We start from the raw sequence: 26,396 nt of genomic DNA on the forward strand, positions 1-26,396 counted from the left end.
TTGATATTAGGGGGTTCTTTATCCACTTCCCCGCAAGCGCTGTTAAACGTTCCCACGCGCTTTGTTATTGCACAGAAACACGGACACCACGAAGCATCTTCCTTATGACATCCCAGAGACACCGGGCTGGGGACACAGACCCGACAACTCCCGTCTGGCACAGGACAAGCCCTCGCATCACTCTGGGGAGAAAGAAAAAAAAAAACGAAAAAAAAAAAAAACCACACTAAACCAAAAATCACCTGGTTGCAATTTGGGATGACGCTCCTCCAGGACACGGGGGTACCGATGGATCTCTCGCCTCCCCCTTGTCCTCGGCCCCGCTGCCGGCTGCGGGGAGCGGGGATGGGGCGCCGGGGGCGGGTGCGGCGCCCCGGGGACCCGCCGGAGCGCCCCCAGAGTGGGCCAAACCTCTCCGGGGCCGAGCGGAGGGAAGCCGCCGCCGGGAGGAGCCCGAGCGGGGAGGGAGAGCCGAGGGGAACCGAGGAACTGCCTCGATGGGCTTGAAAAATCACTGCAGCAGCGGCGGCGGCGGCGGCGGCGGGCAGCGGGGAGAGGCGATGCCCGGGCTGCGCCCCCGCGCCGCTCTCCCCGCCTCTCCCCGCCGGCTCCGGCAGCGCCCCCCGCAGAGCCCGGGCCCCCCTCTTACCCCCGCCCCCGGCTCCAAACTTTTTCCACCGCCCGTTCCCTCTCTTCCCCCGGAGGTGTGAGGGAGCCCCGGGCTCAGCGGTGAGCCTCCCGGGGCCGGCGGCGGAGCATCCCGGGGAGGGGGAGCCGGCGGGGCGGGCAGGGAGGCAGGGAGGGAGGGAGGGAGGGAGGGAGGGAGGCGGGCAGGGCGGGGGGTGGAGGCATGTCTCCCCGCTGAGGGAGCCGGGACTTGCAGGGCGCTGGGTTTTCCCGACCACCCTTTCCCCTCCCCACCCGCCCATCTCCCTGCCTCTCTTCTCCCTCCCCCCCTCCCCCCCCCTCTTCCTCCATCCCTCCCTCCTTCCCTCCCTCCCCTCCAGAATTAAAGTTGGGACAGTCGCGCTCCGGGGATGGGTGCGAGCCAACGCCTCTGCTGCCGGCTCGCTCTGCTCCCCCTCCCCAGGTCGCCCGGAGCCCGCGCCCCCGCCCGCCCGCCCGCCCAGGAGGGATGCTGCTCCGGGAGCTGCTGGGGCTGCTCCGCTGCTGCTGGCCCTCCCTGCTGCTGCACTGTGCCCTCCACCCGCTCTGGGGCTCCTTCCAGGTAGGGCCGCCCCAGCCTGTCCGGACCTGCATGTGGGAAGCCGGGGGAGGGCGAGGGGGGGGCGGCGGGACCGGGGCGGGGGGCGGCAGGCAGAGGGACGCCCCCCCGGCAATGCCCGGGTGGCGGGGCGGGGGTCGAGCTGTTGCTCTCTATCCCCTTCATCCTTATGGGCTGCTGCGGGACGGTGCGTGGGAGGGATGGGGCGGCCGGTTCCGAGCCCCCGGCAGTCCCGGGCTCGGTGTGGGCTCTCCGAGGAAGGATGTAGTTGAGTTTCTTCGGCGCGCCGGCGGCCGGAGGGTTTGTAAGCGCATTTTGCTGTAGGGGGCAAGATGCACCCAAGAAGCGATGCACCGAGGGAAGCTCCGGCAGGCTAATTTTGGTCATGTTTTGCCGTGGGCTTTCGGTGTTGATTGCCAGTTTGAGGATTCTCTGGGTGAAGGGCTGAATCAGCTTTTGCCAACTCCGGGGCTGCGATGTCGAGTGACCTTGATTGTAATGTGGGGTGACCAGCAAGATGGACCGGGAGAAACGAGTGTACGGTGAGGGAGAGCGCCCTTCCAGTTTGGAGAATCGGAAAGGCAGCAAAGCTCAACTCAAATGCGTCACTTTGATATTTTAAAGTTTATTTATAATATATGTCTTCAGAGGAGTGATTGATGAGCCAGCCAAGTGCTATTCAAGAGCGGTACAATTACAGTTTCTTGGAGAAAACACGGTGGAGACTCCACGTCTTTTACTCCCTGTTCTAAACTTAGTGACTCCCAAGAGACTAAAGAGATGTTGTTTGTTGTAGCATCTTGTCTCTTACCGGGAATGACAAAGAGATTTGTGCTCGTTACAGATTAAAATGAACAGAAATACAAGAAAACCAACCTCCTTTAAACCAATGCCCTGTCATAAAAATCTCTGCCAGCGCTACCTTCCTGCTGCCCTGCTCAAGTATTCAGGTAGCTAAGCTTAAGTTAAAACTGTAACTGTGTTTTTAAGGGAAGCGCCACCGTGTAGAAAGAGATGCCTTCTGCAACTTCTCTCCTGTAATCAGTCAGTCAATCAAGCAGACACAAAAAAAAAAACCCAAAACTTGCATAAACATCTTTCTGGCAAACTACTCAGATGATCTAAGCTGATCTTTCAGAAATAATTACGTATATAAGAATTGAAACAGGCTCTGAGAAATGCAAAAGCCAAGGGACCCAGCCTTTCCTTGCAATAATTTGGAAGTTTTGTTGTCCCATTTATCACCTGTACTTGTGCTATTGCCTGCTCTTCTGTGGAAGGGCAATCAATAAATCTGCTTATACTCAAGGTTATTTCCAGCTCTTCCAAAACTGGGATGTATCTAAGGCTCCCATCAGCAGGTACCAATGGGATGGGCAGGTGTGGAGCACTCACTGGCATGACTGCCCTCCTGTGATTGAAACTCCCTCATCTTTGAATCCCTCCCATGACTCCCTTCCCCATACTAAGCCATAGTCCTTGCTCTTATCTTCAAAGTCTTGCAAGCCATACTTTCCTCGACAAATTCAGTAATGTCCCATCATGTCACTCCCCTGCCCCTGCTCCATCTATAGCAGCCGTTGTGTTGTCTCACGTCTCTTCTCCCAGCCCCTCTTCATCCATTCGTCTGTGTGATGACTTATGTGTGGCATGGCCTTTCCTCCCACGTCTTTGCATTCCCTCCTCAGGCCCTGCCTTGAGGCACTTAAGAGAATCAGTTAGATGCTAATCAAAGGAGAAGCATTTATCTTATTAAAACATAACAAACAAAAAAAAACCCCAAAACCCAAACTCACAATCTTTTCTTATTAGCGCTGCAGCCAGCACTGAGACAAGAAGGAAGGGACTATTCTGTCTGAGGCTTTTGACGTAATTAAAAAAAAGAGCAGTAAGTGTCATGATAAATAGCGGGGTCACATTTTTTCTGGTTTCGTAAACATGGATCTGGATTAACTCTGATGTGAATTATGCAGATCTGTCCTGGGATTGACGCAGCGGTGTTGAGATCTCATCTTTGTAGACTGCTTCCAAGAGACAAAGCTCTTGCCACATCAGCAGGCTTTTAGAGGTCTCTGTGCCTCTTCAGTCAACTGCGCTTTTCTTTTCAAGCTTTCCTCCTTTTACCTGATTCAAAAAAGTCACAAGAGGGCCACCGTCCGGGGACTGTATTAATCCTCTTTTCCCGTCCCACGCTGTAGAAGCATGCTCGTGGACTGCTGCAACCCCATGGGACTCTACTGAAATACTAAACAGCTCTGACCACATGCAGATTTATTCTTCCACTGTCTGCAAAGCAGGACTAGGACCACTGTTTCTGAAGGAAACCTTGGATTAAGAAGAAATATGTCACAGGCACGAACGTCAACACAGAGACTGCAAAAGAAAATGACCGGTTACCACTTCCTGTTTGCTTTTCCCTGGACATTTGTGGATCAGAGTTTCATCTCCATGAATATTTTAAAACATTTTTCCTTTTTGCAAAGCCTGTTCGTATCAAATGGGCAAATCCATAAAGTCAACTCTATGTATTTTCAGAGCAGGGCAAAAAATGCATCAGCTTGAAGTCCAGGCAACTCATGTGTCCAAACCCGCCAACTGCTGAGTGTGTTAAGAAAGCCACATGCCAAACAAGCAACCACGTTTTAGACAGGCCAAGGAGACACGGGTTCATGGCATCTCGGGCACCTGGAGGAATGGTGGAAGGTGCAGAAGTAACAACTAGGGAGCAAGCCCTGTGTGGTCCATCTCCGGAGACGAGCCCTTGCCAAGGCAACCTTTGCGCTACGAGCTGCCTGGCAGCCCGGCAAGGGTCTGGTTAGTCATTATCTGTGAAGTGCTTCCAAAACCACTCTGGGGCCATGGTAGTGTCCGGCAGAACAAACAAGCGGTGAAGTTTGAGGGCAGACTCGAATTAGCACACCAGGCCAGAGAAAGATTAGGCTCTTTCAACATGCCTTTTTTCTCCTGCCATCTCCTGGAAAGGCAGCTTACCTTGAATTGCAGGCAGTAAGAAAGAAACATGGAGTAATTTATTTCATCATCCTCTGCCAGAGCAAGAATGTTCCCTAAAGCATATTTTCTAGTGATTTGTTCTGCTTACCTTTAGAAGACACAAGTAATAGCCTTCATTCCTTTCATAAGAAGACTAATAGACATCAACAGTGGGATTTTTTTTTTCTTGAAAAGGAGCCAAATGTCTTTTCTTTTTTTTCTTAATTCTATCTTGCTACTGTTAGTTAATCTTCTTGCAGCAGTCCTTGACTGTTTCTCTCCTCCTTGAGGCCCTCAGCCTCGATTTGGGTCTTTCCTTTTCCTGCCACCTTTCAGCCAACTTACAATATCTTAATTATTTTAAACTAACCCTCTAAGACAACCCCCTGGCAAGGCAATATCTGTGTTCCTACAGGTATCTTCTAACAACCAGACATTTTACTGAGTGATGAGGGAAGTGAAACAAATAGGTGATAAAGCCCATGCTTTTATATGTCAGTTCTTTCCCGACCATTTAAAAATTATTGTAGGGGATTTTGATAAAGTTTCAGACTAAGGTATTGAGAGACAAAGCAACTTTTTGTTGTTCAGAAAGAATATTTTACAAGTACACAGGAGCAGGAAGTGACTGGGAATGTATAGGGTTAATCTTGTCTGCAAAGTAATTGAGAAAAATATCCACTGGTGTCTGAGGGCGCTCTATTACCAGCCTAAGGTAGGAGAGCCTCCAGGGATTTAAAAGCAGTCAATAGTTCTAAAAAAAGACAGAGCAAGCCTTTGGTTCTGGTTGATATTAAGTTAGAGCAATAAGTCAGTGTAGCTTCTCCATACCAGCACCATCTTCAGACTTATATACACAAAGCTGCTTCTGGTCTGCAAATGAAGCCGGCTCCAGGTCTGCTCAGTGTTATTCTGCCCTGTCTCTACCCTCTCCCATTGCACTGGCTCCTGCGAGACTGTAGCGAGCCGTAGGACTCGGCAACCGGGGAACCAGGTAGGGGAGGGTAACCGTAACTGGGAGTGAATAGTTGCTTCCTAATCAGCTGCCGGGGCCAGTGGGGAGATGTTACCCTACCTCCTCTGCCAGCACAGTACGTGTTGTCACACCAGTACGACTGGGAGTTGTACTCCGGGTGCGCCACTGCCACCGCGCTTCCTTCCTGTGGGGCTCCTCTGGGGACAGTCCCTAATGCCCCAACGCCACCGCGGGAACAGCATTGGAAGAGCTGGAGCAGTATGAAGGATATTCTGCTGCCTGTGATCACTTACTTTAAAAATAAATAAGCCTGCTTAGCAGACAGATTTATTACCAGCCACGAGGGATTATGAAGCCGAGTCACTTTGATTCATTAGCGCGTTCAGAGAGTTTGTGTAAGTTCCTGGAAGCTGTCTGGGATGGTCTTTAACCATCCTCTACTGTTACCTGTTGGTGAAGGGGAAAGTTGGAAAGCACTCGTGCCGAATTCGTTTTTCCCTGTGTTTGGTAATAGATTTTGACAAGCTGTTTAAAGAACTGAGCCTTCTGACTTGTGCTGTGCAGAGCCGTCCTTCCAACTCAGCTACACGTAGCCTCTTCTATTCTTTCCTCCCTCTCTATAATATTTAATCAACAAAGCCTTACCTCCGTTTCCCCGAGGCCAGAGCAAGGCATCTTTCTGCATTTAGAAACCTTCTACGCATGTGAACGCGTCCTTTGTGCAGTGATCTTGTTTTAATTAGCCGCTTCTCTCTTTTTGGACAGAAATACAGGAAATGACTGTGTACAGCTTTCCTGTGGCCAAGAGGCAGCACAGCACCCTTGGTGCCCAGCTGCGGGTGGTGGGAGAGGGTTGGAAGGGGAGAGGAGACAGACTGCGTGCCCGGAGCTGGCAGGGGAAGGGAGACAAAGCTTGGGCAGGAGAGAGGAGTGGGGAGAAGACAACCCTGGGTCACCCTGGGGATAGGCAGGGAGGCAGAGGAGGCCTGCCTAAAACAGGTCAGAAAGCATGACATGAGGCATCTTCTTTGTAATGACCAACACGCCATGGAAAAGAGCTAATTAAAGAAGATGATGTTAAGCCAAAAATATTAGGACAATAACCCGCCCAAGACCAAACTGTACAAGGCAACAGTTGAATGCTAGCATAACTATCCTTGGCTTCAGCAAGACACAAGTCAGTCCTAGGTGGTCTTCTAATCCTGCATTCAAAATTCTTGTTAGATAACACACTTAGAAGTCTTTTAGGCTTTGTCTCCTTAAAATTGTATCCAGTATTTTCCATCTAAGTGTCAGTCCATTCAAAAAGAGCTGGCCTAGAGACCTCTGAAGTTAACACCTTTCAGAAGCTCCTGTGATGGTCAGCCAGTTTCCTTTTCATCAGGGACTTACTGCTCTTCATTTCATAGCGTTAGATTAGGAATTTTACTGAATATTCCTTAAATCCCTAGTCATGTAAATATTACTGATGGTAAGAAAAATATGCTGTTAATAAATGGTCCTTGTCATAACTAGGTCAAACTATGGAATATATTGTATATCAATATCAGCTAAATCATTGTCCGTGGCCAAGGGATGCCTACACTTGGGTTCTGCAATGCTTCATCTTCATCTTTATTACCAGACGACACTGCAAGCTACGGAGGCTACAAGTCAGTTTGTGGCATTTCCATTTTGATCGTGTCATTGCTGTAGTCCACAGATGAGTAAAAAAAAATGTGGGCTCCCTCTCCCCTTGGTGGGAAGTGAAACACTCCGTGAAACGCTCTCTGAACATCAAAGCACGGCTGGCAAAGCAGAGGAGAGATCTCCTCTGGCTTTCAGTTCTGCCATAAGGAAAATGAACATAATCCTGACCCTAACTGTCTTGTAATTTTTATTAGCTCTCTTTGGCTTGCAGCAATGACCCCGTGAATAATGCATGCTGCTAGATGGCTTTCCTAAGGAAAGAAGGCTTACGCAATCATATTGTCTGCCTCTACCCGCCTTCTCCTTAACCCATAATAACTCAGAAACCATCTGGCCAATTTTGACTGAATGTGACAGAGGGAAAGAGGTCTTGAAGAGATTCTGTTAAGTAAAAAAATTAAAAAAGAAAAACAAGTGAGGACGATGTAGGGAAGAGACCTCCTCGTAGTGACCGTAGTAAGCAACGTGAGCTCAGTTCTCACTACAGATCTGAGGTGCTGCTCGGGTACTCAAGTCCAAGAAACACATTCGTGGAAAATCAGTTTTCACTGTTTCTGCTGCTCATGCAATGACTTGTTTCTTCACAGATCACTCACGGTGAGCCGCAGAAGTCATGCTCCAAGCCTGTAGCAGAGAAAGTCACAGAGAGCTGCCAGCAAATTTGCCAGTGCAGGCCACCTCCACCGTTACCACCACCTCCTCCACCTCCACCGCCCCCGAGGTTGCTAGTGGTGCCGAGTAAGTAGCCGCTGGTACGGTTGTAGTGCGCTGAGGGAGGGCAAAGTGACGGGGACGACCGGACAGATGGAAGGAGAAAGGATGTGGGAGAGGGCACAGCTAGCTCATTTGTCATTTTCCACTTAGCAAATGGAGGAAAAACTGTTCTCAGTAGAGACAGAGAAGTGTTTTCCGATCAATGAATAACGCTTGACTTTTGGAGGAAAGCCAGAGAAATTCCCTGCTTTCATTGTATTATATATGATTCCCTCGTTTTAAATGGTTCCCTAAAGCCCTAGCCCTGGGAAATGCTCTCCTACACAGACACAGTGCTGTGCTTCCCCTGGAGTTACATGTCCTCCTGTTTCACCAGGTATGTGGCTCGAGGGTCTGGGCACCTCAAGACAAATTGATTTGTAAGCAGGGAAAAATTCAAGCATTCCGCCTAGACCATCCTGCGGGTTTGGCTGTCTTCAAGACACCGGAGCTCTACTGGTTTACCATAGCATTGAGTCAGGTTCACTGGTTTTAGTTGAATTGCTTCTAACTGCAACAAAAGTCAGAGGCATGTCGGGAGTCAATGGCAAGTGAGCAGTTTTCCCACTAATGCACATACTCCTCTATTTCTCTTCATACCAATCAGTGCTCCTAAGTCTTATCCAGCCCACCTGAGCTCCTCTTAATTTCCAGCTGTGTGTCCCCACGTCTGGCTAGCTCTGCCAGCTTCCTTCCACATCGGTATTCCATTCCACCAATTCCTCTGATCCCTGACACACGGATCCTTTCTGGAGAGCGATAGCTGTGCCGGTGGTCCCCAGAGAGGCAGTCCTGCCACCACAGTGGGATGGACCTCACCGGTGCTACCTGCGCTGGCTGGGTGTGGGGACATGGGCTGGACCCTGTGCGGACACTTGTAGGTCCCAGGGATTTGGTATCCTGGCAAATCTCCTTAACGCTTCTCTATTTTCGCAAATTTGTCTCTCCCTAAAAGGCTGCCTATTAATTCTTCTCCCTGCTTAGATAAACTCCCTTGGGAACAGTGTTGCAAAGTATATCTATTATCCTTCCCTGCGCTTCCCCCAAGGGAAAAAAAAATCATTAGGTAGCATCATTTGGCCGTTTGTCTTTATCAGCGCCATGCCCAGATGTGCAGAAGACGCGAAGAAGGCTTCTGCACAGCTTTTAGCCGGGCAGAGGACAGGCAGAATTTTGCAGTGCGTTTTCTGCCAGGAGCGTGCTTTGTATTTGTGCCACACTGCAGAAATTTAAGGCAAAGGCAGGAAAAAAAAAAAAAAACAACCATAGGGAAACACTTGGGAAAGGAAGTACAAAGACAGCTTGGAAAGCAGAGATGAAGGTTTTTAATAGAGGAAAAATCTCTTTCAATGTTCAGGAAAATGTCAGGGACAGTAATATTGAAAATTCCCTTGATCTTTGTCTCACAGTCAGAAAATAAAGTACTTTGCCACTTTGTTTTCTTGTACCTGGGGTACCCCCTTGCCCTGAGGGAGCTGCTCTTACCCACCTGTCCTGGTTTGAGGACAAGCACGCGAGACGTGTGGCACAGGCACCAGCCCCACGGCTCAGCTGCCGGGAGGAGGGCACCGCTGCCAGGCTGCTTCCCATCGGGCAGCTGGTCTGAGTGCGTGGATTTGTCTCCTGCGAAGTCGGAAGGAAATGGTATCAGAAGAAAAGCACTCAGTCACAGGTTGCAAAAAGAGGAAAGAAAAATCAAACGGGCCTGCGACTGGGATGGCCTCATGCTTACTCAGGCTAGATTGCCAGGTGCTAACCCAGTTCGAAAAATGAGCTATATAAATCCAGATGACTAATATTTAAACAAGTTATTTCATTTCAAATGCAATAATAAAAAAAAAAAAAATAGATTACACATTCCTTTCACCAGTAAGCTGTAGAGTAGCAATCAAGTGCCTCATCTGGAAAGATGCTTTCATTATTATCAGCTGTCTAGGCACTGATTTAGCCCACGTGTACAGCAATCCCCATCCTTGTGAGAACGAGCAAGCCTCGTGGGTAAATATTGATGTTCTGGACACCGCTTTTAAACGGCATATCAGAGGGGAGGGCAGTAAAGGGACAAGACAAGCTATTATTAAGTGGTGGATGCTAGACTTGCGCTTTGCACTTTTTGAGTGGTTAAAGTTAAGTACTGGAAAGACCTCTGCAAAAAAGCAGCAGCCCAGGAGCTGCAAGTTTTTTACCTTTACGAGGTACGGTGTCTGCGCCATGAGGCACTTCATAAAGATGCTGGCATTGCTGTCAGGGCTTTGTGAGCCACAAAAGGCTGCAGCCTGCTAGGCGCTTGTCCTTAAAAGCTCTTTTTGCAATCAAACTGAACATTGTTGGAGGTTTAGCTCATCTCTACGTCCTTCTGAAACAGCTACTGTGGTTTAGCCCTGATGATGGAAGCCAAGAGATACAAAATTCCTGCCCATCCAGTTACTACAGGCACTGACAGCTCAGTGTCTGCTAAATGAAGCCGTCTAGTGCTCTTTGACATGTCCTATCCGGTCTCCAGCTGCTGCTGTGGAAAAGCAGGGGACCCTCTTTCTGTCCTCTTTAGCAGTCCCTCCTGAATGTTTTGCAGACCCTACTTGGATGTATGGGACGGCACTGGGTAACTGTTTGTGAGCAGCTGAATCACTCCCTGAAAGGTTTTTATTGTGCTTGAGGACAACTCAGGACTTTCAGGAACAATTACAGTGCATTTAGTGTCTCTTTAGACATTTCCATACCGACAGGTTGATCCAGTGACAAAACTTTAGCTCTCCTTCCTGCAGGTAGAGTTATACAAAATCTGTTAAAATTTGTGAGTTCCAGAATTCGTGCATAATAACTGGTAAATGTTGTGTTTACTCTGAGGGGCAATAAGCTAATTCCCTCCACAGAAAATGAGTAGAATCACACACAACTTAGCCATCAGTCTAAATACATGAGCGGTGGTAGAAACACCAACTTTCCGGGTTCTTTAGGAGACACCTCGCTATTATAGTCACGTATTTACAACAGGAACGTGTGGGGTGTGTTTCAGTGAAGCCTGAGGAGGCGTATCATTTGTTCAACAATATGAAGGTGGGAGATTAATTTAGATCATGTTGCCCGTATATTTCCAAATGTGGACCACAAAATTTTGGACTTGTGAATTCAGTGAATGCCTCTGCCACCAGAACTCTAGACCCTGGGGAAGAAAACATGGACTGCTTTTGTCCTTCTTCAGCCATGACCTCAGGCCTCCTTTTCCCACATTTCTAACTCTTTCGCACAGATCACTGGTGTTGCTGATGTCCTTTCCAAGCCCTGTTCTTGCCTTCACTGCATCTACTCTGCAGCTGTCATGGGGCATTGCCTCATAGCAGCATATCCATGTGCCACCTCCTCGCTAAGCAGAGGACTCCTGGTCTGCCCTGGTGAATACATCTGCTTTACAGTGTCTAAATGAAGGCTAGGGTCAGCCTCACCGGTCCCCGGGGGTGCTGGTTCTCTCAGTATTGCTAGTCCAGCCTTGTCTCTTTCTGTAAAGTGGCACACATGGGGCATTTCAGTCTTGAGTTTCCGGAGCTTCATTCCAGATGCAGTTTGTTGGCATCCCACTGAGATACTGCTGTCTCGTTTGGTGTAGATGTGTACCTTACTGAGGGCCTTCAAGGCAAGGGACTCCAGCCCTTGTTAGAAGTAACTAGGATGGTGGGGGACTATGTGACAAAGTAGTGGGGACTGTGAGGAGACGTGGTCCCTCAGCCAATTGCAGTTCCTCCAGACGGTCTGGCACATTGATGTTTCCGCAGGAACTCTCCTTATGCAAGCAGCAGCCTGCTCTTTAACCCCTGCCTAGAAAACTGCTCCTTGATGAAGTGAAGGGAAAGCTCATGAGGCTCTGAGGGGCCTAAGGCCAACTAAGCTTTGATGCTGACAGCCAAGAAAGGAGGAACTTTCAATGAAATTAAGTAAGTTCCCTAGATGTGGCTGTAATGACCTGAAAGAGATAGAGATGCTCAGAACCTGGCCTTTAATTAACTGTTTCTTTCCCCCCCCCCCATCTGCGTTCCTCCTTGTCGCTGGATTTCAGCCAGGACTAAGGCAAGGTGGACGGAGTACTTGTTTAGGCAGCGTTTCTAACCCAGCTTCACAGACCCATGAGATTAAGCTAGTTCAAATGTTGTTGACCCTTCAAAATCTAAAATACCGCTGTTGTCAACCCTTAAATCCTTTGTGAGCATGCAGGTTTCTGCAGGGGCATTGCAACGAAGAAAAGACTTTGTTTGGAAGCAGCAGCTAGGCTGCCAAAAGAGGAAAGGGTTAAAAACTAGACATACAGTGTAGTCAGAATCAGTTTTAACCTGTGTAACGTTTGAGGAAAAAACATTTCAGAAGTGACTTCTTCAAAATGGTAGAAGGAAGAGAAAGGTTGTTCAGCATGATCTCCTCACTTGCTGGCTGGCAACATCTGCTGTCTCTGCTCTACCCATCTGCCACGTTGGATGAGGAGCCCGTGGTACTGCCATTCGCTGTCTGGATGATGGAAGTGTCCACTCAAACATTGCTTCAGTCAAAATTTAGAGGAGGAAACTTAAATAAAAGTTTTTATCTGAGATCCTTGCAAGCTGTACTAGTACAGCTGAGTCCGGATATGTGAACCAACCTCTGACTTGTCGGATGCTTGTGCGTAGGTACACGGTGAGGTCTTTACAGCTCCTGACCTCAGTGAAAGTTTGCCCTGAGATACCAGTTGAGATAAAGCGTAATTGAGTCAGTGCAAAGCCAAAGTGAATGACATCACTGCAGAGGACTCTAATCTCCGGGCTGTAATTGTGTGATTTTGTTTTGCAAGGTGAAATCTTTTTCCTTTATCTTTGGAGATAGTGCATCTAATTAACTAATTATTTGGGCTGGTGAAAATGCCAAAATAAAAATGACCAACTGCAGGAAGGGTGCAACTTTTTGGCAACTATATGAGGACAAATATATAGCTTAATTTAGGAAAGTGTGCAGGGTCCCTTCAGTGCAAGTAGGAAAGCTAAGGACACGTGGCTCTTTTAGGACAGATGGTCACAATGTGTGTATATAGGCAGGAATCTGAAGTACGGGAACAGTCTGGAACTTCTTAAACTTTGAGTAGGTTTTAAAGCAACTAAAATTCGCAGATTTGGCTTGCTGACTGTTAACAACATCGCCTTTCACAGCAGGAACTTGTTATAGAAATAAAAAATGTATGGCTCTGGGACATAAAAGAACAAGAAATGGTTTTTCCTTAGGCTTTTCTACGACCTAAATCCTGGTGGCAGAATGGATAGGGTGATCCAGCGTGGATCCAAAGCATGAGTTTGAGCCTCGTGCTGAGCACTGTCTCCACATGGGCGCTCAAGCAGGGGAGCTGAGCATGGCCCCGATGCTCACTGCGTCGCTTCTTGTACTACACGGTACAGATGTTGATGTGCTTGCCTGCACAATGCCAAGAGGCCTTTACCTACCACCCTTCTGCCAGAAGGACCGGTTCTGAGTAGTTTTGAGCTATTTGGGCACACGTGAGGAATCTTGGATTAACTTCTCCCAAGTGCTGATACTCAAAAGAATAATATGGGGAAGATGTTTGCCTCCATACTTCATACAACCCAGCAACTACCAAAACTGAACAGTAATGGAAGAGAACTACAGTAGCACCAAAATGGAAGGGTATGCGTTGTCTCCTACACCAAGACATTTATGGTAACGACAGCTACTGAGAGAGAATACTGTTTTACCGCAAGTCTGGTCTAGACAGTGATCTTTTTAAATGCGAGCAGAATGCTGAAACAGGGAAGCCCTTTCAGTTTTGGTAACACAGCTGTCATACTGTGAATTACAGTCTTCTGAGAGAGCATTGTTTATAATTTACAAAGCAAACCCAAAATTCGATTCTTGTCTTCTCCCACATACACTTTCATTTTTCTGGAGGATTGTAACTCTGGGCACTGGCAGTAGGATTTGGAGGCTTTCAAACCTAAATTGAAATCCAGCCCTGCAGCTGGGAGTCATGGATGATGGCACATGCAGAATCTAGTCCAGGTCCCCATCGTGTTGTTTTCACATCACAGACACTACCTTCTCTGTTCACACAGCGAACCCAATCATTAAGCATCCAAGATGGGATATAGGCAGAATTCACCCACCTAAATCAGAAATGCAATGATTAGATCTCCTGCCTCAAACTGCACGCGCCTCTGATTTTATCACTAAAGACACAAAGACCTCAAAATCCTGATATTTTTTGCATTTAGTACAGTTATTTCTGGCATAGGAATAAAAGTTACAAGTCCTCACCTCCCAGTCAAAATGAGAAAATTATTTAGGGTGAGGAGATTCATTAATCAGCAATCAAATATGAAGTTTGAAATAGTTTGGACATCTGGGATGTTACATTAAGTCTGAAGAGCTGGATTAGTGACTGGAAAGCGGGTAAGACTGGAAAGGTTCATGCTAATGCTTTGATGATAGGATTGTTCTGTCACTCGTGCACATAACATCTCATACTGGGCTGTTGTAAACTCCCTGTCTGTCTTTGCAAAACACTGGTTAGATCAGACTGTCAGTCACAGGTCCCATCGCTTTCCCAGTTCACAGTTTTTCACCACAATAAAAATAAATTCTGAAGTGTTTTGTCAAGGCTAATTTTTATTTAGGCAAGTGATGAATCTTCTCCCTGCTCTGGGACCTTGCAGATTTGTTTTGAATTTTTCATGCAGTAATAAATCCATATTATGGAAAAATCCACTCTCTTGAAAATGCACTCGTTCATACAGTTTGAAGTATTTAAAAGTAAGAGCCTCAGGCCAGATTTTGCAGTGCAGGAATCAGTGGGAGTTCTGTTATCTCTAGATTAAAAGCATTGTCTAATTTTGAAAAAAAGAAGCATCCGATATTAAACTGATTCTGCAGTAGAACAGTCCTTTCTACTCTGAGATGCACACTCCAAAAGCTTGATTTTTTTATTTTTTATTTTTTTTAAGCAAAAGGAGTTGGCTAAGCTGAAGACATTAATTCCCTGTATGGATGGCAGTCCATTTGTACATGCCTACCATTTCACTGATTAAGAAGATAACAAATCTTCAGTGAAATTACTGATGAGTCAGAAGCTGCTGATTTACAAGTAATTGTAGGTTCCCCTGCCCGCGGCAGCAGGAGTTGTGCCTCATCTCAACAAGTCAGAAGTAAATTCTTAATTGGCACAAGCTGTTCTAACAGGGAGGGTTAAGCGGCTGACCTTGGTAAAGCAGACCCACAGAAATACATGTTCTTGTAACGGTTTTGGTCATTGTCTTTGTTGTAAACACAAGATAAAGGTGTCTCACTGCCTGTGTAATTGCAACTTATGGGTCGTTTTTAAGTTGACGTAGCAGATTGAGGAAGCAGCGTGGACATTCGGGGTGTTATCCCAACGTGAGTACATACTGTGCATTAATGTAGTACAAACATAGGTTAACAACTGATGCCACTGCCAAAAACGGTTGTTAATAATTATGCAAGTTAATCTAGCACTTCCGCTAGTAAATCATATCACGTCATAACCACGTATCTATAGTAGCAAATTGTGAATTCTGAATTGTTGTTAAAATGAATCGGCTTATAATTTTGAAGTGTCTTTTAAATGGAGCTGATGTTTCATCCATTCATTGGTTAGAAATATTTTACACAAAAATCTGTTCCTTGACGAATGCTGCTGATAAACTGGGCTTTTACCAACGGAGCAGATTCTATTGAATCATCCCTGGACATTTTCCTTTCCTTTGGAAAATGGAAATGACTTGCCAGTGAAGCAAAGGGAGGGTTTGGTTTAACGCGGGGTTTGATTTGGCAAGCCGCAGGTGCTCTGCCTCAGCTTGGCGGGGCATCGCTCTGCAGCGCTGGCTGCCTACTGCAGGGAGTGATGCTGAGCAGCATCTCTGCAAAAAGCTCGCCTACCTGTGCAGGTCCGGACTTCTGCGTAAAGCCCGGGGAAAGTGCAGATAGCAACCAGGAACCAATTTGCTTGCTTTTGTGACCGTAAGGTAGCCTGTGCCTTGTCTTTTAGCTTTCAGAGAGTTACAAATGTACTGTGAGCGGTGATTGAGGACTTCAAGTTGGGCATTTAGCGGGGTGAAATGACTTGATGTGTTAATGTGATGTAATTGCCATTTTAAGTATTCTATATTTTATGGAGACTGCATGAAAATTTATCAGTTGATAAATGTGATTTTATTCTTATTAGAATTAAATTTACCCTGGGTTTGGAAGGCATTTCACACTTCAGTTCCATTTTACTCTGGTGGGTCATCCATTTTATTTCCCTTAAGTTGAACCTGAACACAATTTGGAAAAGAAACTTGAGTGCACTAGGTATGGGAATCATTAATTGGTCTTCTCAGGGCCATTTTTAAGTGATAGCTGTAGCTCTTACTTCCAGCAATAACTGGGCCATTGAAGCGATAGTAGGAGTAAACTATGTGACGTCAAACAGGAGGACTGTGTTTATATAGATGCCATACACTAACAGAAGTATCTGCTACATCATCAGCTGGCTGTTCCCTAAACTCAGACATACGACTTGCAATATGGCTTTCTTTGTAAAGTGAACTCTTTAAAGCCATCTGTACTCACCAGTCTAAAGTGTGTGTCTATTATAGTCACTCTCCATATAGTGTCTGAATGCCCAATAGGCAAACCACTAATTTTTTAGAGATGGACACAAACCAGTGCCTTAGAAACTACTGGTACTAACACATCAGGAAAATATTACAAGTATTTCCAAGTCTCCCACAATCTGTGTTAGGAAATTCCATCTGCAGTTGGCCTAAGCTGGTTCTGTATCTATCTGCCTTCCCTGAAGGCACTAATTTTGAGAAAGTTTCAACTCCAAGCTGCGAGGCTTGTCCAATCTTTGCTTTTATCTGGAGGTTCCTGAGCTCTTTAAAAACCTGCTAAGGATCTAAGAGATATCCTAATCATACCAGTAGCACTGAATTTTACTCACATTTCATAGCCTGTGACTTTGATGGCACCACTTGTGAATACCGTTCAGCCTGAAGAAGTTGTGCAGATTTGGACCTTAATTCAGTCTATATATAGAGCTTTATACCAAGAAAATCTGTCATCTTTCCGTGGGATTGAATCTGCCAGCCCTGAGGTATCTTATTAATCATTTGCTGGCAATAGACTGGTCATCAATGCAGGAGCTTAGACTTCCAAAATCATATTTCAGCTGTTTGAATCTCAGCCTATATCATCCCTCCTTTGAAGGCCCGTTCACTGCGAGAGCTGGAAGATGGATAAGCTTTCAGAAGACTTGATGGTGATGTACTGTGACTCCCACAAAGGAGGCATCTTGCCCACCCTGTGCAGAGTGGTGAAAAGAGAGCTGAGGGTGCTGCTTCTCCCTCTGCCCCCGGCCTGCTGGGACCCCAAGAGAGTCAACTACCCTATCGGCCGCTCAGAGGTCATATCTGAAACAGAGGTATTTTTTCACCTCTGTAAACTGGATTTGAGGCTACTGGATATCAAGTACTGAAGATCATTATTATTTTTAGGCTCAAAAGTGAACGGTAATTGCTGTAGAATTGATCAGGTGTGTCCTGTCCTACGTCCTCGAAGAGGAGGCCGCACCACCCACCACCCAGCAAGGAGGATAAAGCGTTCCCCGTGACGGGAGCAAGAGGCAGAGCCGATGGCCATGCCATCACCGCATGGTAATGAGCGAAAGGAGGCAGTCTGAGGGGCATGACGAGAACCCGTGGTGTGAAACAGCACTATGTTATGTCTTATTTCACCTCTGTCAGTGATGTTACAGCTTCAACGAGACCCTGACAAAGGAGCGTATATCAGCAGGTAGGGCATTAACAGGGTAGCCTGGAAGGCTATCGCTGTATGTACTTACAGTGTCCATATGGGTGCCACTACCAGAGCACCTTAACAGGCTCACCTGTACCTGCCTTCACAGCACCTCTTGGGGCATGGATTTCATCCAAGGGTGCCTGAGGCTCAGTCAAACCAAGGGCTAGCTTTTTACGGGCTTTTATCCCCTAAAAATGCCAACAGGTGCTGAATGAGGTCTCCGAACCACTTAATTGCCAGCAAGTGTCCTAAACCGTGGCCCACTCCGCCTTATATTGGAGAGGATGCTTTCTATGTGCTGTTTACTAAGCATTTCCTCGCTGTTAATCTGAGGCGAGTGGTGGCCAGCAGGCCACGAGGGAGGACGCATGAAGGATAAGGTCAATTTTCTACTCATGTCTTTGCTCCTTGGCAGTCACTTCTTCATAAGATGCCCTCTGCAGCTGCACTGTCCCGTGTGGGAGCACGTCTCTCCCTGAAATACCTGGTAGCTGGCGTTGAGCTCATCTTCTGCCCTAAAACAGCCTTTGAAACAGCGTGAAAGAAAGCCAGCTTGACTTGGGGAGACAACTGTCCAGAAGACTCATTTCTCTTCATACCTATCTTACTGCAGTGGATCTGGGACGTGACATTGGCTGTATGATGGAGGAGGAAAGCTCTGGTGGAAAATGCATCTCCTATCCCCAGTGGGTTCCAGTTTGGAAGTGACCCTTTACTTCTTTCACTGGTCCCTACTTTGGTCTGATGTCGAATGCCTCAGGGCACAGTGCCAGAAGCCTGCAAGCAGCCCCGTTCCCAAGAAGCTCGAAGAAGTCTCCACGTGTTTGCATTGCAGCAAACCTCCTACCGCCTGTGTTGAAGTCGCTCACGCCTGTACTGAGCTCTGTGGGCCTCAGCGGGCAGAGGGCCTGCCACAGCAAATGCCGAAACAGAAGCTTCGGATTTCTTTCAACCTTGGTATGAGAGGCAGCGAGGATGCCAGAGCCTCACACAGCGGGGTGGCCGACCTGCTCCTCGCAGAAGTGACCACGGGACAGGCATACCTGGGACATGCTGGCAGGGGACGGGCTGCTGCACTCACTTGGTCTGCAAGGCTGATTACAGCCTATTACAGGTGTTAGGTTCATCCTTAAAACATTTTGGGATTTCGCTCAACTATGTGTATCATATTCATTTTTAGATCCTCTCTAGGAAATCTGTGCCGGCCAAAGCAGAATAGGGGAGGGACATATCTATGTGTATGTATGTGTGTGTGCGTGCGTGTGTGTGCTTGTTGAATACTGATGGAAATATGCTTTCAGAGCGCCGAAATGGCAAAGGCAGCCTTGGCGTGAATGTTCAGTGTTTTCAGGCCCCTTTTCTCCAGGATGCTCTTGTCAGTGCCGTAACGTGACGAGGTCCCACAGTTTGCTGGGGCACGCAGCTCGTCCTCAGCACTGATTTTTTTTCCCCCGCTGAAGAATAGCCGGTGCTCTCTGCGCGCGTCGCTCGCCGCTGGAGAGCCAGACTGTGTGTTTGTGCAATGAAGTGGATGGTACTGTGCTGGCGCATCTCCGTGCCTCTCAGTGGTGCCTCTGTTCAAAAGAACTGAGAATTACTGTCCCCAGGTCAGTGCCATTCTGCTGTTGTTCCGCCATAGACCGTGGCCTCGCTGCTGTGTTTGCTTGAATAGGTAGTTGATGGGAAGGTCAGGGAAATACAGCTAATTCTTGTAGAAATGTAGATGGAGTACATATGAATTTACCTATTTACCCTATTAGCGAATTGGGAATTGAATAACAAGAGTGCTGACATGCAGCCTGGTGTTGCACTTTTTATCCCTGTATCTTGCAACCGTTTGGAAAGCTGGGACTGCTGTCCCCATCCTGGAGAAGGAGAAACAGAGGCTGGGGGTGAAGATCTTTCCAAAATCACCCAACAAGCAAGGGGGAGAGCTGAGGCTGGAACCCACGTCCTGAGAGGAATTTCTGTCTCCTACCCACGGGGACGCTCTGCCTAGGTAAAGAGAGGTTAAAGCCTATATCACAAAACTCAGAAGATCGATCTTAAGGTTGTATATCTAACCCAAGTTACAGCATCCTGGCTTTCTCAGTGCTCAGAACCTCTGTAAACCAGGTCACCTTCTAAAATAAATTCCAGGGTACTAATTCAGCAGTAAATTTTCAGACACTTGTGACCCGTTTCTCAGAGGCACCAGGTACCCACTAATCTGATGGACGGCTCCTGCGTTTCGGGACGCAGGCCTCCAAGTACGGCAGGGTTCGCCCGAGCGATGGCTCTGGTGGGGAGGCAGCGCTTGGGACTGTCTGGGGGTGTCACTAAGACTATCTCGGTGCTGCCCAGCCCGGCGCTGAGCCGGGTCGCGGAGAGCGGGGAAACGTGAGGGTGCCCACGAGGGTCTCCAGAAGGACCGTGTCGCTGCGAGGGGGAGGCTGCCTGGCAAGGCGCAAGGCTTCATTCAGTTCGTGTTCGCTCGGGAGAGAAACCAGTAGGGTGTGATTTAATCGGGGTAAAAACAATTCGGTCCTTTTTGCTGAGGGAGAGTCAGATGGTGAGGGAGAAACGGCGTCTCATGGGGAGACTGCTGGTTAGAAAAACACGTGACAAAGTCAGATCAGAGGGCAGCAGCTGACGTGAGCGTCCATTGTAAAGATAAATGCCAGAGCCGAGTGTTAACACAGAAACTAGCTATGATGTAATCTCCTTAAAAGCCTTTTTTCCACGAGGACTTGAAATGCTACCGCTTCTCCAGACCACGCTGTAGAGAACAGACTCTCCCTCTGTGCTCGCCAACCCCACTCTCCTCCAAAGGACCTTGGCGGCTGAAACCATGTTTTGCTCCTATTTGCGGGGTCATACCTCAGTTCTGGCGGGTCCCGTCAGCTTCACCAACAACCTAATAGGATTAAGGCTGGCAGATCTGGCCCTCAGCCTGTCGATCATTTGGAGCACAGACTTTCCCCCCCTCCATTTTTTCATAGTCCGTTGCCTGCCCTGCTCTATGCATCATCATCCCTCCATAAGCATGTAGGACTCTGAACTGGAACACTAGTTTTTCTCTGCAGCCGTGCAAAACCAATACAAGTTATCCCACAAGCTTAGCATCAGCCCTTCCTGGGCACCTTATGGGATCCCACCTTGCTTCTGTCCATAGGTCTCAGCCGCACAGAGCTCGCGGGCACAGCGTCAGCGTGCCGGCTTGGGGCACAGATCTGACGCCTGCTCGGGATGTCAACAAGGGATTTTGCTGCTTCCACCCCTGTAATGCAGTTATGGCCAAATCCAGTTTTTGAGTCTACTCCCAAGGAGGAGGCGACACGATCCAGAGGGTAGGACTGGCCGGGAGTCAAGAGACATTTTGTTTCCTGGCTTTTTCACTGAGCTGCGGCGACTTTGTACAAGCCGCTTCCTCACAGTGCGCTTCACTCACGCCTGGGCGACCGATACTTTCATCTGCTATTGTTTTTATTTTGGCCCTAGTGATGTGTTCACTTTCTAAAGGACTCTCAAACCTGCCAGGGAAAAGCAGCTGCGCGAGACCTACCAAGACAGCACAGCAACGTGGGGCTTTAGTAAAATCCACTGCAAAACCCAAACCTAAATGTGTGCAGGTTCAATAACCTCTAAAGCTTAGATCTTAAGCACCACGCTTAAAACTCCCCCTCCCAGCTCCTCTCTTTTTCTCTGGCTGTATCCAGGCTCAGGATTTTCACCGGCGGTGCCAGTCCTGTTCCTTGCAACGAGCCACGCACTCCTCTGCCGCCCACGACTTTCAGAAAACTCCTGCAGAGCTGCCCCTTCCCTCCACCTCCTGCAAACTCCAGTCTCCAAAACTAAGCACAAAACAGAGCATGGTTCTTGTTTCAGAAGTATTTTTAGAAAGGGGGAGAAAACTAAGGAGAAGAGGGAACCAGGAGTGTAGAATAACAGCGTCTACAGTGTAAAAGCTGCGGGGGACGGAATTTCTCCAGCATCATCCCACACATGTTTTTATTATAGCAGAAGTTCCCACTGCGTAGTGATTGCAGTATCCCCCTTAAAAGTGTAGTAGGAACATATGCACGGAGCAGCTGCATGATATAAACTTGCCTGCGACATAATGTGGTAAACAGAAGTCTCATCTGCTGCAGGAATAGCTGATTTCCACCAGTATTATTTAACCTAGCTACTCCAGGGAGGCAGTAAATCAGGACAGGCTTTCTGCTGAGCACACCACTATTGCCAGGTAGTAGTTGTTTACCCGACCAGCCCATGGCACTCTGGAAATGCCCCTAAGTTTACAAGCAACAGAAAGGGCACAGATCTATAAGGAAGTAAAAAAAAAAAAAAAAAAAAAAATAAAGAAAACCAACATAGATTTTTTTTCTGGATCAAAATTTGCTCTAAAGTCAGGTGATTCTTATTTTCTTTAAGCCAGTCTATTGCACGTGGTATAAAGTTACAGTCATGCTCCAGAGGTGAGGGTGGTGGGATAGGGTACTGCTGGTCTAAAGCAGTTCTTCCGTCTTTCCTCGCTGTGTAGCATCTTCCTCCTGTGCCTGTTCTCTGTGGCAGGATCTCAGGGAACAGGTCCAGCAGAGCAGCTTTCTGGGTCACTGCTCTTTGGGGACTGCAATAATCCAAATACTTTCCATCACGTTTGGATTTACTGGAAATGAACTCGCCCCAAGTGGACTTCATCTGTTATTGAAGCTGTCATCCATTCCTGCTTTACATTCCTGCCGGATCGGCCCGGTCCCTTGAGTTAATGATGGCTGTTAATAGACCTGGCTTTCTGTGCTGCACATCCTGAGCCCTTTTTTCCCTCGACTTTCTAAACGGGTAGCAGTGTGTCCATCACTTTGAGCAGGACAGCCATGGGAAGCCACAGTGCTGTGGGAATCTTGTATTTTATTGTATTTGTTTGATTTAATCCACGCGACACCGCTTTAGTGTTTGGAGCTCGCCTTTGGGGCTTGCTCTGTTTCTGCTTCTCAGGGGGGAGCAAGGGCGAAGCAGCAGCAGGGCCAACCACTGCGCCCAGAAGCTGCAATGCCAAAGCACCTCCATGTCAGACATTTAAACATCATGGAACAACAGAATGGTTTGGGTCAGAAGGGTCATTTAAAGTTCATCTAGTCCAACCCCCTTGCCATAGGCAGGGACATCTCCCTAGTTCAGGTTTCTGAAAGCCCCATCCAACCTGGCCTTGAACACTTCCAAGGATGGGGCAGCCACAACTTCTCTGGGCAAATACGTGCAGGCATATGGCAGTCCATGTGACACCGCCTCGCTCCTTCTAGGTGGTCATTTCATATATCCCAGGAGGACGAGACTGTAGCTGCCATTGGGGTGCCAGGAGGAGGGCAGTCTGTGCCCAAAGCCCTCTGGCCAGCGGCTAGATGGGTTTAGCTACGACCGTGGCTTTACCATGGGGCAAAGAAGTTGCGCCATTGCAGCTGTGGGCAAATCCAGTTTATCTTTCTTCAAGGTTTAATTGTGCGTACACGCACCTGGTGTCACCACCAGCTCATATGGTTGAGGCTGGGCCTGCTAGGACTCTTCCCGTCTGGGATCCACCATAGTTGAAATCTAGGAATGCCTCTACCTTCCCCTCCCAGAGTCTGCTCGCATTCGTTGCTCGGCGTTTGCTGTGTGGTCTGGAGGCAGAGCAGAGGAGGATTGTGGCCTCTTGCAGGCTGTCTCCGAGGCCATGGTGGGCCAGTCGGGGAGGGGGGCTGACCCAGCCCCTGGGCTCCTGTTGATATCAGCATTGCCTTTGGCGTTTGATGTGATGTGCTCCCGCATCTCCCCTTCAGCTGTTCAAGCGTGGCCGGGTGTGTTGTCTGCAGGCAACAACTGTGAAGGGAGGTTGATGAGGTGATTTTTGGACCTGCCAGGGAGACAGCGAAGTGCATCCATTCATATCTTATAGCTCCTGTATCTTCAAAATGAATTATTTCAGACACATACAGTGGTGCCCCAAATGTAAATGTTTGCCTTTAAGTGTTCAGCCAATGTAAGGAATCTCAAGTGCGGGGAAGACGGAGAAGAAGGAAAGGAGTTGGCAGAGCTTCTCACGTATTCTGCCACCAACAGTTACTAATTCTTCCTGGGGAGCCACTCAGAATGCAAACACGTTTAACAAAACTAGTGGCAGCAGTTTCATTTATATGGATGCAGAAGTATAACCCTTTACATACATACATTAAATAGATATATATCTTTTCTATGTATATATGTGTGTTTATACACATGCATATACATGTATATGATGCATATATGTATATACATATATATATATGCATATATATTGTGTGCATATATATATACACACACACAAACACCAGAAAGTTCCTCTCACAGCGTGCAGAAAGCTGACACGTTTAGACAAGCCTCTTCTTCATCAGTCGGTGGAAAATGGCGATCCTTCCTTCTGCGGGCCCGTCTTTGTACCTGATCACCAGCCCGAGCGTTGCCTTCTGCGGGCAGCTGTGGTTGCAACGGGACCGTGAGCTGAGGTTTCCCTCTGGCCACGGGCAAGCCCCAGGGCCTGGGGGCAAGAGAGGCGTGAGGCTGGGGCCAGCGGAGGGGCGGCTGCATGGCACGCATGCACGCACGGCTTTCTGCCGCAGGAGGAGGCAGCCGGGCCTCCCGTCGCCTGGTCAGCCTCCTCTCCCCCATCCTCCCAGGAAATTTTCCTCTCGACTTCAAGAGTGTCGATGGATACGGTTCGAAGGGAACACATACTTTGCCTAGCCCTGAAATGCCTTTTAGAATAACAGCTGAAGCGCTATATTTATATCAAGGTCTAGCAGTATCACAGACTTCATTGGAAGGCTCTTTTGAAGGATTTGTTTTTCCCATGCTGGCTGCCTCTCGCTGTTAGCAGCCCTGGGTACACACGTGGTGTTCCTGTTCCTGAATTATCCAAACACATCTGTAGCGGTTCCTACGTGGTGAAATACAGCAAACAAAGAGGGGACGCTTGAGCTGACACTGACTCACAGTTCTCCACATCGTCCTGGGTTAAGTAACAAAACCCGCATCCGGAGAGCCCCCAGCCTCCAGCATTCTGGGGACTGAGCTCCCGGCCTTTGGCAAAATTTGGAGCAGTGCTTATGAGCATCATCACGCAGATGCTGGGACAAGGTCCTCAACTGGCCCCAGTCTCACAGCTGGGTGGACTTCTACTATTTTCCTAGAATCATAGAGTGGTTGGGGTTGGAAGGGACCTTTAAAGGTCGTCTAGTCCAACTCCCTGCAATGAGCAGGGACAGCTGCTAGTTTGCATCACTTGAGCTCTTGGCCCTTTTCATTAGCTGCCCAAGGCTTCGTTCTGACGTACAATTAAGTTAATCAGCATTGAGTTAATCAGCACTCACTTTGGGGTGAATTTACACTGCTGGGGGGGTGATGGGCCTTGCATGAAAGTAGACAAGAGACCTCAGGCTCAGCACTGAAATTGGCTTTCTCAGAAAGATGTGGGCATGTGATGGAGGCTCTCCTTGTTTCCCATCCCACAACACAATGCTTATAGAGTAAGTGTCCAAGCCTTGGTGTCTGTGCATGTGTAACTGTTCCTCTGTAGGGTTTCTCCTCCCAGAACCCAAGTTATTTCACATTAATTGGGGGATTCATTGAATTCCTCTATTCCACAGGGGGTTGGATGAGACACCTTGTTGTGAAGAGACCCAAGCTGCAACAGATTCAAAAGCCCTCTCCATATTTCACTAGGCATGGAGTGTCCTGGGAGTCTTTTCATATACCTTGACATCTGAAATCACATCTAAACCTCTCCGTGTTTTCTGGACTTGTTCCTGCATCCCAGTGTGATAATAGTTGTAGGAGCTAGTGGCTTCCCTCTGTCTTGCAGATGGAGATGCCAACATGCAAATTATGTGAATATATCAAAATAATAAGGCAACTAAGAGTGAAAAGGAGACTAGAATCCCAAACCCTGCCTTAGCCAGCAGATCAACAGGTCTCTGAAATATGTGACATACATAGAGGTTGCTAGGAACACATTGCCTGCATCTCCAATTCCTTTTAAGTTCCAACCAAGGCTGATAAAACACTTGAGGCCCTTGGAATATGAGCCTGCATTCAAAATAAAATCCAGTCTCGCTTCCTAGCATGCTAATTAAAAGTGCATGGCTGATTCAGGCAGCCCTACAATAGCAGGAGGAGTGCTGCAGGCGTAGAGATGGCAGGGTTTAGCCGGTTGTGAGTATACAATATTAAAAACGGGCAGATGTCTCATAAAGATGATTACGCCAGCACTCTTGACCTTTCTGCAAGAACAGGAATAAAAGCAGGAGGAAAAACAATAATCAGTTTTGATTTAGCTCGAAACCGCTCTTCCTTTTTTAGGCATGAAGTTACTGTTGTTGTAGAGAGGTGAGGGGGGTCGCTGTCACCCTTCCACTTCACGTCAGCGCACACTCACCAGCTGCTTGGGACCGAGCCTGTAAGCGGGTTGTCACACTCAGACCTCGGTCAGAGGCACCTCCCCAGGGATTGCACATGGGAGAATGGGTCAGTGCCTCCCTTAGATGTTTTCCAGCTCATCCCCGCGTTTGGTTTGTTTTGGTTTGCTCTGTTTTGGTTCCTTCTGTTTTGTTTAGCTTTGCTTTGCTTCGTTGGGCTGAGATGCTTTGCTTTGCTGCATTGGGCTTTGATGGGCGAGAGGCGGCGGAAAGGGATGCCCTGATGCAGGCTCCCGGCCTCAGCATCCCCGCTGGGGGCTGCGCAGAAGCACCAACTCAGCCCAGCCGAACCCCCGCGATGGAACGCTGACTCTCTCCTGACAGGCTCGATGGTGTTACTTTCTAATGTCCCGGCATTCCCATGCGGAGAGCCATCAGCCTACAACCCGTATTGCAGTAGAAAGTAGCGACCCTAATCAAAATATAAATGACAGGAGTACAAGATTCCCAAAATCTGAGCTTTATAAAG

The 26,396-nt window shown here is 48.0% G+C and overlaps 1 protein-coding gene across 1 annotated transcript in view; it reads left to right on the forward strand.

Moving 5' to 3' along the window:
- Positions 1 to 1,135: 1,135 nt before the first annotated feature.
- The window catches only part of PRIMA1 (proline rich membrane anchor 1), a gene marked incomplete at both ends in the record, with an annotated part of 49,738 nt that continues 24,477 nt past the window's right edge, over positions 1,136 to 26,396 (forward strand). The window contains 2 exons of the mRNA XM_082485598.1: positions 1,136 to 1,228; positions 7,469 to 7,619. Coding sequence (XP_082341724.1) covers positions 1,136 to 1,228; positions 7,469 to 7,619 — 244 coding nt within the window. The remainder of the gene's footprint in view (positions 1,229 to 7,468; positions 7,620 to 26,396) is intronic.

The sequence above is a fragment of the Vanellus vanellus genome, assembly GCF_965231255.1.
Source record: "Vanellus vanellus genome assembly, chromosome: 6".
In the NCBI taxonomy this organism is placed as follows: domain Eukaryota; kingdom Metazoa; phylum Chordata; class Aves; order Charadriiformes; family Charadriidae; genus Vanellus; species Vanellus vanellus.